The sequence below is a fragment of the Heterodontus francisci genome, chromosome 14 (assembly GCF_036365525.1).
Source record: "Heterodontus francisci isolate sHetFra1 chromosome 14, sHetFra1.hap1, whole genome shotgun sequence".
Taxonomy (NCBI): domain Eukaryota; kingdom Metazoa; phylum Chordata; class Chondrichthyes; order Heterodontiformes; family Heterodontidae; genus Heterodontus; species Heterodontus francisci.
Window position 1 is genome coordinate 53,183,765 of NC_090384.1, and position 14,226 is coordinate 53,197,990.

A 14,226-nucleotide genomic window follows, 5' to 3' on the forward strand; every position below is an offset into this window, starting at 1 on the left:
GGGCTACGAAGAACTCTGGGAACTTCTGAGGATGTTAAAGGCACCATATAAATGTAAATTACTTTGCTATTTTCTTTCAAATAGACTGTTCCAACTTGCATTTAATGCAGCACCATGGTAACCATTGATTATTTATTTTAAAATCCTGATTTATAAAACTATTGATTAAAAAATAAAAACTCTGTTACTAGAAATGGTTAGAAAGAAAAACCTTGCATTCATCTCATGCTTTTCATGACTACCAGACATCCCAAAGCACTTTACAGCCAATGAAGTACTTTTGAAGTGTAGTCGCTGTTGTAATGTAAGAAAAGGGGCAGCCAATTTGCTTACACCAAGCTCCGTCAAACAGCAATATGATAATGACCAGATAATCAGTTTTTGTGATGTTGATTGAGAGATAAATATTGGCCAGGACACCAGGGATAGCTAAAATAAAAGCCAAATACTGTGGATTCTGGAAATCTGAAATAAAAACAGAAAGTGCTCGAAATACTCAACAGGTCTGGTAGCATCTGTGGAGAGAGAAACAGAGTTAACGTTTCAGGTCTGTGACCTTTCATCAGAACTGGCAAAGATTAGAAATCTAATAGATTTAGAGCAAGTGAAAGGGGGAAGGAGGGGAAGAAGAACAAAAGAGATGTGTGATGGAGTGGAGGGCAGGAGATATTAAGGCTGGAATTTTACTGCCCCCGACAAGCGGGCTGGTGGTGGTGGGGGGGGGGGGTGCGAAAAATTGATTGGGAGGCGGGGGAAGGGGGGGGCATTCCCGACATCTTCCTGCCTCCACTGCAATTTTATGCAGAGCAGCAGCGGCGAGAAATGGCCTGCCCACCCAGGTCAATCAAGGCCTTTAAGTGGCCAATTAACTGCCACTTAAGGGCTTCCTCCCGTCGCTGTTGGTATTTTATCTGCGGAGACTAGATGGCAAAGGCCCCAAGAACCCCGCCTGGTAAAATCAGGCAGCCTTCTTGTAGGCTGTGGTTGGGGGGGGGGGGTGCCCTCCTAATCGGGCACGCTGTGTCCCATGGAGGGCCACCCCCAAAGCCCCAACCACCCCAACGCATAACACTGCAATCCCCCAACCGATCCCCCCTTGTCACACCAGAACCTGGCCAATTGTCCCCAGCGAGGCCCCAAAAACTTACCTGAGTTCCAGGGCCATCCTTCCTCTTGCTTCCTTCCGATGGTTGGGTTTAGTCCCAGCAGTGGCCACCACTCCCGGTGGCGCTGCTGCGACTATGAGCTGCTGGCCCACTGATTGGCTGGCAGCTCCGCTAAGCGGGACTTTCTGCCTCAAGGAAGTGGAAGTCCTACCCAAGACCAATTAAGGGCCTGGGGAGTGAAAAGACCCGACATGGCTCCCCAGGCCTGGCGGAAGCGGGCTCACCACCAATTTTTCGGCTGGAGAGCGGGGCCTCCCGTCCAACGTAAAATTCCGACCTAAATTACAGAGATGTCGCAGAACAAAAGGCAAAGGGAGAAAGAAAGTGGTAATAGTTGTAGTAAAAGACAAATCATTAGTCTAGAGAGAGAGTTAATGGCAGAATAATGAACAGCTCTGTCCAAAAGCGAAATCTCAACACCTATTACATTTCTAACCTTTGCCAGTTCTAATGAAAGGTCACAGACCTGAAACATTAACTCTGTTTCTCTCTCCACAGATGCTGCCAGACCTGCTGAGTAGTTCCAGCACTTTCTGTTTCCATTTCACCAGGGATAACCCTTCTTCAAAATAGTGCCATGGGTTTTTTTACATCAACTTGAAAAGGCAGACAGAGTCTTGGTTCAAGATCTCATTTGAAAGACAGCACTCTGACAGTGCAGCTCTCCCTCAGTACTGAATTGAAGTGTCAACTGAGATTTTTGCACTCAAGTCCTGGAGTGTGACTTAAACCCACATCTTTCTAACTCATAGCTAAGAGTGCTACCAACTGCGCCACTGCTGACACATGTAATTATTAAAGCAATTCTGAGAGTTTGAGGTTTTACATAGGCTACATTTTATTGACATTGCTATGGTCATTGTTTTTATGATTTTTTGTTCCTCCAAAGCTCCAAATGTATCACCAACATGCTCTTGCTTGTCCCCAGCTCTTCATTGATTTGAAATGAAGACTAATCGCAGTGCTTCTTACTCAAATAATTTGTCAGGACATCAATAACTGCATTGTTCCTTATTTCCCACTTGGTGTTGCCTAACCACAATTACATGATTTATCTTGCCTTTTGTCCTGTTTTCAGTCTTCATTGTGTCCTGCACTATGGACTTCATACTTCATCCAATTGTCTGAATAAAGCAGCATAGATGCTTAATGATTTGCTTAATTTAATAATATAATTTTATTCTGTCACCCTAATCCGGTAGTATCTTAGTAGTTTATGCATTTATGAAACATGTAAAACATGACAAAAAGAAAAAGGTAAGATGTAAATATCGTTATTTGTAACACAGCAGATTTATATACACATTTTTTCTTCTTAACTACCATTATCATCCCAGCTTCTAATACAGTCTTTCCCATTTATTTATATAATTTAATGGCATATTCACACCTTCATAAAGTCCATAATTCCTTGTTATATGTTGGAAATAATGGACCAAACGTATTTTAATATTTAAATTAAACTGGATAAAAGCAAACCCCCCCCCCAAAAAAAAATTCTTGACACAAATATTTGTGAGCATGTGCAGTGCCCCCTACTGCCCTGTGCAGGCCACAGGCGTATAATCAATTGAGTCTGTAAAAATAGGGATACTTACGTGGGAAAAAGTGCAAGGAATTGAGATTGAATAGATAAAAGAGCTGTTTTGGCTAACAAAATGGTGGCATAGGCTCCACACAGAAATTAGCATTTTCCTTTTCCTATGTTCTAACGTCTTCTTTTTCATTCTATGCTAATGCACCATTGTATTTGCAAATGTTAATTTGACATTTTGATATACCTGATTATTTACATAAATATAAATATTTGAACAGAGCAATTGCAACATAAGGAGATTGCACCAGATTATAATTTGGAGTGGGTTTCCAGTGGGAAACTGCTGCAGTGAGTTTATTCCCTACTTGGCAGAGACAGCAAGAGGCCACAGCAATTTTAACCACTGGACCTCATTGAAAAGCTATTCATCAACTTCCCATCTGGATTAGGCTGAAGCAGGCACAGAGCAACTGCTGACAGGTGAAGATTAGGTGACCTTGGCCACTTGCTGGATTTTTATAACGTGCTGTGGAGCAAGCTTCAGGAGGGTTTCAGGAGAAGAAAGAGGGGGTGGTCCAAGGCAGAGGAGGCAGCGAATTTCCTTGTGGAACCTGGAGGCTTCGTTTAGAGTCATAGAGTTATACAGCATAGAAACAGGCCCTTCAGCCCAATGCACCTGCGCCGACTATCAAGCACCCGTCCTAACTAATGCCATTTCCCAGCACTTGGTCCATAGCCTTGTATGTTATGTCGTTTCAAGTGCTCATCTAAATATTTCTTGAATGTTGTGAGTGTTCCTGCCTCTACCACCCCTTCAGGCAGTGTGTTCCAGATTCCAACCACCCTCTGGGTGAAAAAATTCCTCCTCAACTCCCCTCTAAACCTCCTGCCCCTTATCTTAAATCTATGCCCCCTAGTTGTTGACCTCTCCACTAAAGGAAAAAGTTTCTTCCAATCTATCCTATCAATGCCCCTCATAATTTTGTATACCTCAATCAGGTCCCCCCTCAGCTGTTTCTGTCCAAGGAAAACAACCCTAGCCTATCTAGTCTGTCTTCATAACTGAAATGCTCCAGCCCTGGCAACATCCTGGTGAATCTCCTCTGCACCCTCTCCAGTGCAATCACATCCTTCCTATAGTGTGGTGCCCAGAACTGTACACAGTACTCCAACTGTGGCCTAACCAGCATTTTATACAGCTCCATCATAACCTCCCTGCTCTTATATTCTATGCCTCGGCTAATAAAGGCAAGTATCCCATCTCCCTTCCTAACTACCTTATCTACCAGTGCTGCTGCTTTCAGTGATCTATGGACAAGCACCCCAAGGTCCCTCTGACGCTTTGTACTCCCTAGGGTCCTACCATCCATTTTATATTCCATTGCCTTGTTAATCCTCCCAAAGTGCATCACCTCACACTTCTCAGAAATAAACTCCATTTGCCACTGCTCCGCCCATCTTATCAGCCCATCTAGATCATCCTGTAATCTAAGGCATTCCTCCTCACTATTTTCAACACCACCAATTTTCGTGTCGTCTGCGAACTTACTGATCATACCTCCTATATTCACGTCTAAATCATTAATGTACACTCCAAACAGTAAGGGTCCCAGCACCGTTCCCTGCGGTACACCACTGGTCGCAGGCTTCCACTCGCAGAAACAACCCTTGACCATCACCCTCTGCCTCCTGCCACTAAGCCAATTTTGAATCCAATTTGCCAAGTTACCCTGGATGCCATGGGCCTTTACTTTCTTAACCAATCTCCCATGTGGGACCTTATCAAAAGCCTTACTGAAGTCCATATAGACTACATCAACTGCTTTACCCTCATCTACACACCTAGTCACCTCCTCGAAAAATTCAATCAGGTTAGTTAGGCATGATCTCCCCCTTACAAAGCCATGCTGACTATCCCTGATTAATCTTTGCCTCTCCAAGTGGAGATTAATCCTGTCTCTCAGAATTTTTTCCAATCATTTCCCTACCACCGGCCTGTAATTACCATTTATCCCTGCTACCCTTCTTGAATAATGGTACCACATTCGCTGTCCTCCGGTCCTCAGGTACCTCTCTTGTGGCCAGAGAGGATCTGAAAATTTGTGTCAGAGCCCCTGCTATCTCCTCCCTTGCCTCACATAACAGCCTGGGATACATCTCATTTGGGCCTGGGGATTTATCCACTTTTAAGCCCGGTGATACAGCGAATACTTCCTCCTTTTCAATGCTAATTTGATCAAGTATATCACAACCCCTCCTCCCCGATCACTACACCTACATTGTCCTTCTCCATAATGAGCACAGATGGAAAGTAATCATTCAAAACCTCACCTGTGCCCTCCAGTTCCACACACAGATTGCTTCTTTGATCCCTAATGGGCCCCAATTTTTCTCTGGTTATCCTCTTGCCCCTAACATACTTATAAAACACCTTAGGATTTTCCTTTATCTTGTCTGCCAGTGTTTTTTCATGCCCCCTCTTCGCTCTCCTAATTACTTTTTTAAGTACTCCCTTACACATTCTATACTCCTCTCAGGCCTCTGCTGTTTTCAGCACTCTGAATCTGCCATACGCCTCCTATATCCTTTGACATCCAGGGTTCCCTTGACCTGTTGGTCCTACCCTTCACCTTTACACGAACATGCTGCACCCATGCTCACAATTTCCCTTCTAAATGATTCCCACTGGTCTGATGTAGACTTTCCTATAAGAAGCTGCTCCCAGTTCACTTTGGCCAGTTCCTGTTTTATCATATTGAAATCGGCCTTCCCCCAATTCAGTACTATTATTTCCAGACCCTCCAAAAAAAGTTTTGCACTTCCCTGACTAGACCTGCCTCTGCCCTAGCGAGACAGCTGTAGAGGCTCCCCCACACAGGCCAAGGTTAAAATTTCATCAGGTTCAATTGACATAACAGGACCCCAATTTGCAGAACTTTATAGGGTTCCTACCTGCAAAACCCGACAGGTGAATATTAGAAATAGCCAGTAGAGTAAGTGGAGGGATGGAACCTGGTAATTTTAACTGCCCATCCACCTGAAAATAAAATCAACCCCATAATTTATTGTACATAAATCATTCCTGATATTAAGTCACATTTAGTTTCACACAAATTGTTATTTCCTGATAATAATAGTGATATTCTGTATTACAAATATTACATGAGCAATTGTAATGCAAAGTACTGTTGTGTAAATGTGTGTATTGTACAAGTATATCCAGCATGTCTAAGATTCCCAATAATGAGATGCAAGCTTGATGAAACACATACCTCAATTTTATGACAGTTGAGCAACTTAATGAGAAGTATGCTTTTGTGCCATTTAGATGAACATAAACCAATCTCAAGACTTATCATACCACATTCCTTCAATTAAGGTGTTGCTACAATTCATTTAGTACAATCCATTATCCTCCATTTATTTTCATTGTAGTTGCATATTCCAGGACAGGGAAAATATCCCAAGTATTTGGGGTTTCTGAATTACACTGCACAGTAGTGTGTACTGGACTCAGATTTACAAGTACAATCAGAATCACAAAGCTGCAGATATAACGTATTGATAATGATTTTGTGTTGTGTATTCAGTTTGTTTGAGATAAAAATGTAATACGTTTCACCTCTTCCACTTCAGTTCAACTCCTAGAACACAGGGGGTAGGAACAGGTGAACAGATTTATCTGAAACAGATAAACTTTTAAATGATGACTTGGTAGAGATTCCTTTGTTTTCAATGGAGTCGGTATACTAGAAGATCTGGAAACGCGATTTCACTCCAAGTACTTTGAGTGCTTTATCTACTTCCTCTTTGGGTTGGAGAGAGTGCCATTGCGCAATTGGTCTTCTGGGATTGGCCAGCATGTCGGACCAGTGGCGTAGCTGATTTCCAGTGGCATCGCAGCCAAGAAAGAGTTTTCCAATGGCATCATTCTTTGACATCTTGTCATGATCCCACACGGAGATCACTAACTGCACTTTCTGTATGGTGAAAGAGGAAACAATAACAGACAATGCTAAAGGTTTTAAAAATACATTTAATCTCAATTTTTTAATTTCTTTATGAATTTCATGCTAATCAAGATGTTAGTGGTATGAAATGGAGACTTTCAGCAGCCAATATCAGCACAAAGTATTCTGGATCAGATATGGCAGAATAAAGCATCATCTGTTCTCCCCTACAATGTGCCCCAGTTCCAGCATCAAAAGAAAACCCAACTGCACTAATTAGACAGACAGTGTGTCAGCAGATGTGAACATTTCAACTGTGAAATGCAAAGTAATTGAGACCAATCCTGTCCTCATCTCACTGTCCACACCCACACACCTTTCACCAGGATCACTGTGGAACAATCACTGTTATTTTCATTTTCTGCACGAGTAATCATGTACTCTCTGAATGAGATTGCCAATTTAGTACAGAGAAGTGTCAGATTTGTGCAGTGCTCCTTTGTGCAGTAGGCACTATATTGAGACTATTCAAAGTTATTTCGCATAGTATCCTAATAACCAACATAAAGACATTAATGCAAGTCAGTCTGAGCAAGATTCAAACTGAGGCCCCAGAGATGAAAAGTAATATCCAATTTATGGCAGCATTTAGTTTGTTCTCCAAACTTAAAAATTCTGAGGCACAATTCCACAGGTGCCAACTGCCTCCTTTCTTCTCCATTACCTCACTGAAGTGAGCATTCTTTGTTAATCTAAGTCGTGAGTGTCAGCAGGCTGTTTGACTGGAAGGCATCGCAGCTGAGCTCTCTCATGTCATAACCAGATGCCTGGATACAGATACTTTCCAGTAGGAGTTTTGAAAAGTTATCAGTAGCAGGAACCCGGGCTGTTTTTCCCCATTCTCTAGCTCAGGAGTACTGAAGCTGATTGTAGCAACCCCAACTGCTGTCCCACTTGAGATCAATGAAATTGACCACAGACTCGGGATTTGTAAGCACAATCTTTTAGATTTTCAAGTCAAGTGAAAGTTGTCTTGAGTTTCTTTGTGTTATCTTAAGCAACACAATGAGGTACGCGGATTCCAGTTCCTTGACGATCTCTAGAAGGATTATTAACAGCTAAACTAGTACATACAATACAGAGCAAACTATATACAGAACCTTTGTCCAGGGTGCTGTTGTGCAGAGTGACTACAGCTTCTAGTCACATGACTACATCCTAGTTCTTAGCTCATTAGCATACTGAGTTCTTAAAGGGACATCACTCTTTGGGCATTCATACAACATCCCCTTTCTTTCCAAAAATAAGTCTTGTATGCTACGTAAAAACATATAAAATTGGTTAATATCAAAATTAGTTATACAGGGATAGAGATTATAAAATTTACAAGTGTAAAGATAAGGATTGTGACATTTATGGGTGCAGAAGCTTTAGAGTCCATATATCATTTCGGTGAAATGACAATTCGTCCAGATCTTGTTGTGGTATAACCTTCTGGGGATGTCGATTTCACCTTTGGCTGTTCTTGACTTGCAGACGTGTTGTCAATGTGTTGCTTGCTGTCCTGTTGTTCCATCGCACCCTCATCATTGGAGTGTGTTCTTTTCAGTCCATTATGCGCGATTGGATTATTGCACACTTCTCTTAATTGGCTTTGTTCCCTCCTCAACACTATTCCGTTATATGTAGTAATCTCGTAGGACCTTGGCTCACCGCATACTTTGGGTACCTCTGCGGGTAACCATGTTCTCATTGTAGGATGTATGACCCTGACCTTTTGTCCTACATGTAGTTGAGGTAGTACTGCCCTGGCATGTCGGTCATGCACCATCTTCATTCTCCGTTGTTTTTCGAGCAGTGTCACCTGCATCTCTGAGAATTTGGACAGATGATGGCTTGGCAGAATCGTTCTCACTTGTCTGCCAAACATGATCTCTGCTGGTGACGGTAGGCCCATAACCATAGGTGTAGCTCTGAGGTGTAACATGGCAACACGAAAATCTTGTTTCATTGTCCTATACTTCAGGATAAGCGATTTAATTGTGTAAACCATTCGCTCGGCATTCCGTTAGATCTAGGGTAATGTGGTGAGCACATCATATGCTTTTTGCCCCATTTGGCACACATATCCCTGAAATGTTTGCCCATATATTGTGGCCCATTGTCAGAAATAATTTCTGCAGGTGCACTGAATAGACTGAATATGCACTCAATTTGTCTGCGACAGCCACACTTGAAGTGTCTTTTATCTGTCTGACAATTGGAAATTTGGAGAAATAATCAGTGACTGAGATAAAATCGTTTCCATTCACGGTAAATAGATCAGTGGCGATTTTGGACCAAGGGACTGATGGAATCTCGAGAGGGTGTAGAGGATCTTTATGTTGTTGTGGATGGTGGCTTTGGTATGCCTCGCACATCCTCACTAACTTTTCTATGTCACTGTTGATCCCTGGCCAACTAACAGTGTCTCGTGCCAGTCATCTTGTTTACTCTATACCCATATGGCCTTGGTGAAGCTGTAACAAGATGTCCTGTCGTAGAGCTTTGGGCACAATCACTTGTTTTCCCTTGAAGGTGAGACCTCTCGAGATACCAAGTTCATCTCTATAAGGCCAAAAGCATCTGACGGTTTCTGGCACCTCTTTTATCGTATCAGGCCATCCTTCTATGATGACTCTTCACAGTGCCTTCAGTTATGGGTCACTGGTCGTTTCTGATTGTAGTTGGTCACATTTGTGCTGCCCAAAATGCAATAAATCGATTTTGAGCACATCTTCCACCTCGATGTCCGTGCTGCCTACTTGTAGATTCAGTAAGACTTCTTCATTCTTGTTCAGATTTGGCAATCTGCTCAGTATATCCGAGGTGACCATTTTAATACCCAGTCTGTAGCAGAAATCGAAGTCGTACCCCTGTACCTTCACTAAAAGTCACTGTAGTCGAGGTGGTGTGCTTGTCAATAGTTTGCGCCAGATCATCTCCAATGGTTTGTGGTCGGTTTCCACACTGGACTGCTGACCGAACAGGTGGGTGTGGAGCCTTGTGATCTCAAACACCAGAGCAAGTGTTTACGCTTTATGTTTGAGTAATTGGATGGTGCTGAAGATAAACTTTTGGATCTGAATGCAATTGGTTTGCCGTCCTGCAGAATGCACGCTCCTAGCCCTTTCTGTGAGGTGTCGACTTCCAGGATTGTCTTCTTCCTTTGATCATAGTACTGCAGAGTACAGGTTTCTGCTGACAATGTTTGTTTGAGAGACTCAAACATATGCTGATGGTCCTCCTGCCATACATATGCTATGTCTTTCTTTAAGAGCTCTCTCAGCGATGATGCTTTGTCAGAAAAAATTGGAATGTATTCTGCCAAGAAGTTGAAAAATCCAAGACATCTCTGGATATCTTCCTCATCTTGTGGAGTAGGCATATGCCTTACATCTTCGACTTTGCCTGGGTCAGGATGGATTCCACAACCTGAATAGATGGAGCCAAAGAAATTAATCTGACTTACATTCACCTGGCACTTCTTGCTGTTAATACCAGCCGTTCGCAATGAGCTACTGTCATCAGTGAGTGAAGATTTCGATCATGCTCTTCTTTGGTTTTGCCCATTACTGCAATATCAGCGGCAATGCATATACATCCAGGCACGTTTTCTATAATTCTGTCCATATGCTGCTGAAACAGATCTTGACTGATAGATAAGTTGAAGGGTAGTCTCTGGAAGTAATATCTTCCAAATGATTTTATGAAGGTGGTGACTTCCTCAGATTCCTTAGCTAGGTGTACCAACCAATATCCATGTTTAGCTTCCAACGTGGAGAAGAATTTGGCTCCTGTGAACTTGAGATTCAATTCTTCTAGTCTTGGAATCTTATGGGGGCATCGCTTTAAGGAAAGGTTTAGATGTCTCGCATCGAGACATACCGTGATTGCCCCATTCTTCTTCAGTACGCATGTAATTGAGCTGCACCAGACTGTGTGATGCTGCACACAACGGATGATGCCATTGTGTTCCATGTCACCCAACTCATGCTTCCGCTTTTCTTGTATGTGCACACTGCACTTTCTGGGAGGGTCGATTGATGGAGTTGCATCCTCTCTGAGGTGCAGTAAGGCATCGCCTTTGAAATCTCCTATGGCATCGAACCTGTCTGGGCACATTTGTTGTAAGTCCAGGATTGACTCAATATGGGTACCCTTGGTCTCTTCTGCTCTAATGGTCACCTTGGTGACCTCGTGGATGGTCGTGATGTTGAGGTCGTTATACACTGGTAATCCTGTCACTGCTGGTCCAATCGTGTCTACCAGGTAAAATATTTGTGGTTTCCATGCTAACTTGCCATAGCTGCATTGCAGTGTTAGTGTGCCACTGCAAGGGATGGGTGACCCATTGTATGGAATCATAGAGTCGTACAGCATAGAAACAGGCCCTTCGGCCCACCGCGACCATGCCAACCATAATGGCTATCTATACTAATCCCACCTGCTTGTATTAATTCCATATCCCTCTATGCCTTTCTCATTCAAATACCTGTCCAGATGCCTCTTAAATGTTGCTACTGTTCCTGCTTCCACCACCTCCTCTGGCAGCTCATTCCAGATACCCACTATTCTTTGTGTGAAAAATTTACCCCTTTGCTCCCCTTTAAACCTCCTCCCTCTCAACTTAAATCTATGCCCTCTAGTTTTAGTCACCCCTACCATGGGGAACAGACTCTTGGCTATCTACCCTATCTATGCCTCTCATAATTTTACATACCTCTATCATGTCCCCTCTCAGCCTCCGTCGCTCCAGGGAAAACAGACCCAGCCTATCCAATGTCTCTTTATAACTCAAGCCCTCCAAACCAGGCAACATCCTTGTGAATCTTTTCTGCACCCTCTCTAGCTTAATCACATCTTTCCTGTAGTGCGGTGACCAGAACTGCACACAGTACTCCAAGTGCGGCCTAACCAACGTTATGTACAACTGTAACATGTCGTCCCAACTCTTGTACTCAATGCCTCGGCCGATGAAGGCAAGCATGCCATACGCCTTCTACACCACCCTGTCTACCTGTGTTGCCACTTTCAGGGAACTATGTACTTGCACCCCAAGGTCTCTCTGTTCAACAACACTCCCCAGGGCCTTGCCATTCACTCTATATGTCCTGCCCTGGTTTAACTTCCCAAAATGCATCACTTTGCACTTGTCTGCGTTAAATTCCATTTGCCAATCCCTTGCCCACTTTCCCAGTTGATCTATATCCTGTTGTAACCTTAGACAACCTTCTTCACTGTCCACTATACCACCAATTTTGGTGTCATCTGCAAACTTACTAATCATGCCCTCGATATTCACATCCAAGTCATTAATATATATGACAAACAACAGAGGGCCCAGCACCGATCCCTTCAGCACACCACTGGTCACCGGCCTCCAATCTGAAAAACAACCCTCCAGTACCACCCCCTGCCTCCTGTCACCAAGCCAATTTTGTATCCAATTGGCTAGCTCACCCTGGATCCCATGGGTTCGAACCTTCTGGGCCAGCCAACCATGTGGGACCTTGTCAAAGGCCTTGCTAAAGTCCATGTAGACAATGTCCATTGCCCTGCCCTCGTCAATCCTCTTGGTCACCTCCTCCAAAATCTTAATCAAATTCGTGAGACATGATTTCCCACTCACAAAGCCATGCTGACTGTCCCTAATCAGACCATGCCTTTCCAAATGCATATAAATCCTGTCTCTAAGAATCCCTTCCAATAACATTCCCACCACTGATGTAAGGCTCACTGGCCTGTAGTTCCCTGGCTTATCCCTGCTGCCCTTCTTAAATAAAGGCACAACATTAGCTATCCTCCAGTCTTCTGGTACCTCACCCATGGCTAACAATGATACAAAAATCTCTGCCAGGGCCGCAGCAATCTCAATCTCAATCTCCTCCCTCATAGAATCATGAAGGTTTACGGCACAGCAAGAGGCCACTTGGCCCATCGTGTCTGCGCCAGCCGAAAAACGATCCACCCAGTCTAATCCCACCTTCCATCACTTGGTCCAAAGCCCTGAAGGTTACGGCACTTGAGGTGCACATCCAGACACATTTTTAATGAGTTGAAGGTTTCTGCTTCTACTACCCTTTCAGGCAGTAAATTCCGGACTCTCACCAACCTCTGAGTGAAAAAGAAATTTCCTCTTCTCCCCTCTAATCTTTCTACCAATCACTTTAAATCCATGCTCCCTCGTCACTGATCTCTCTACTAAGGTAAATAGGCCCTTCACATCCACTCTATCCAGGCCCCTCACAATTTTGTACATTTCAATCAGATCTTCCCTCAGCCTTCTCTGTTCTAAGGAAAACAACCCCAGCCTATCTAATCTTTCCTCACATTTTTCCAGTCTCAGCAACATCCTCGTAAATCTCCTCTGTACCCCGTCTCGTGCAATTACATTCTTTCTGTAATGAGGTGACTAGAACTGCACATAGTACTCAAGTTGTGGCTTAACCAATGATTTATGCAGTTTCAGCATAACCTCCCTGCTCTTATAGAGTTATTTATAGAGTCATACAGCACTGAAACAGGCCCTTTGGCCCATTGAGTCTGTGCTGACCATCAACCACCAATAAACAAATATACCAATCCTACATTAATCCCATATTCCCTACCACATCCCAACCTTCCCTCAATTCTCCTACCACCTACCTATACTAGCGGCAACTTACAATGGCCAATTTACCTATCAACCTGCAAGTCTTTGGCTGTAGGAGGAAATCGGAGCACCCGGTGGAAACCCACACGGTCACAGGGAGAACTTTCAAACTCCACACTGGCAGTACCCAGAACTGAACCCGGGTCGTTGGAGTTGTGAGGCTGCTGTGCTAACCACTGCGCCACTGTGCCGCCCCCTCTTATATTGTATGCCTCGGCTAATCAAGGAAAGGTTTCCATATGCCTTCTTAACCACCATATTGCCCTATCCTGCTACCTTCAGTGATCTGTGGACATTCACTCCAAGGTCCCTCACTTCCTCTACACCTCTCCGTATTCTCCCATTAATCGTGTATTCCTTTGCCTTGTTTGACCTCCCCAAATGTGTCACCTCACACTTCTCAAAGTTGAATTCAATTTGCCACTTTTCTGCCCACCTGAATTGTCCATCAATATCTTTCTGCAGCCTACAGCTATCCTCCTCACTATCTACCACACAGTCAATTTTTGTGTCATCTGCAAACTTCTTGATCATACCCCCTACATTTACATCCAAATTGTTAATACATACCACAAAAAGCAGGGGACCCAGTACTGTACCCTGCGAAAGACCGGTAGAAACAGCCCTCCAGCCCTCCACCTGCCAACAATTACCATTTGTTTCCTGACTTGTATGCAGTTAACTTTGCAGTTGTCGGTTGAACCATTAATTTCCAATACCCCGATACATATCCTTCAGGATACTAGCTCCCGTGTCAGTCTTAGTCCTGAGTGTGTGTTTGCCAACTTTCTTTGGGCTCATGCTATTAATAGTAGAAAAAGTTTCCAGTTGTTTGATTTCATCAACACAATGATGAAGGTTCACAATGTGAAACACCTG

The 14,226-nt window shown here is 43.5% G+C and overlaps 1 protein-coding gene across 4 annotated transcripts in view; it reads right to left on the bottom strand.

The window, feature by feature from the left end:
• Window positions 1–2,053: 2,053 nt before the first annotated feature.
• The window catches only part of syt8 (synaptotagmin VIII), a 99,396-nt gene continuing 87,223 nt past the window's right edge, over window positions 2,054–14,226 (bottom strand). For all 4 annotated transcript variants that reach the window (XM_068046225.1, XM_068046223.1, XM_068046224.1 and 1 more), the window contains one exon: window positions 2,054–6,683. In XM_068046225.1, coding sequence (XP_067902326.1) covers window positions 6,453–6,683 — 231 coding nt within the window. In that variant the 3' untranslated portion in view covers window positions 2,054–6,452. The remainder of the gene's footprint in view (window positions 6,684–14,226) is intronic.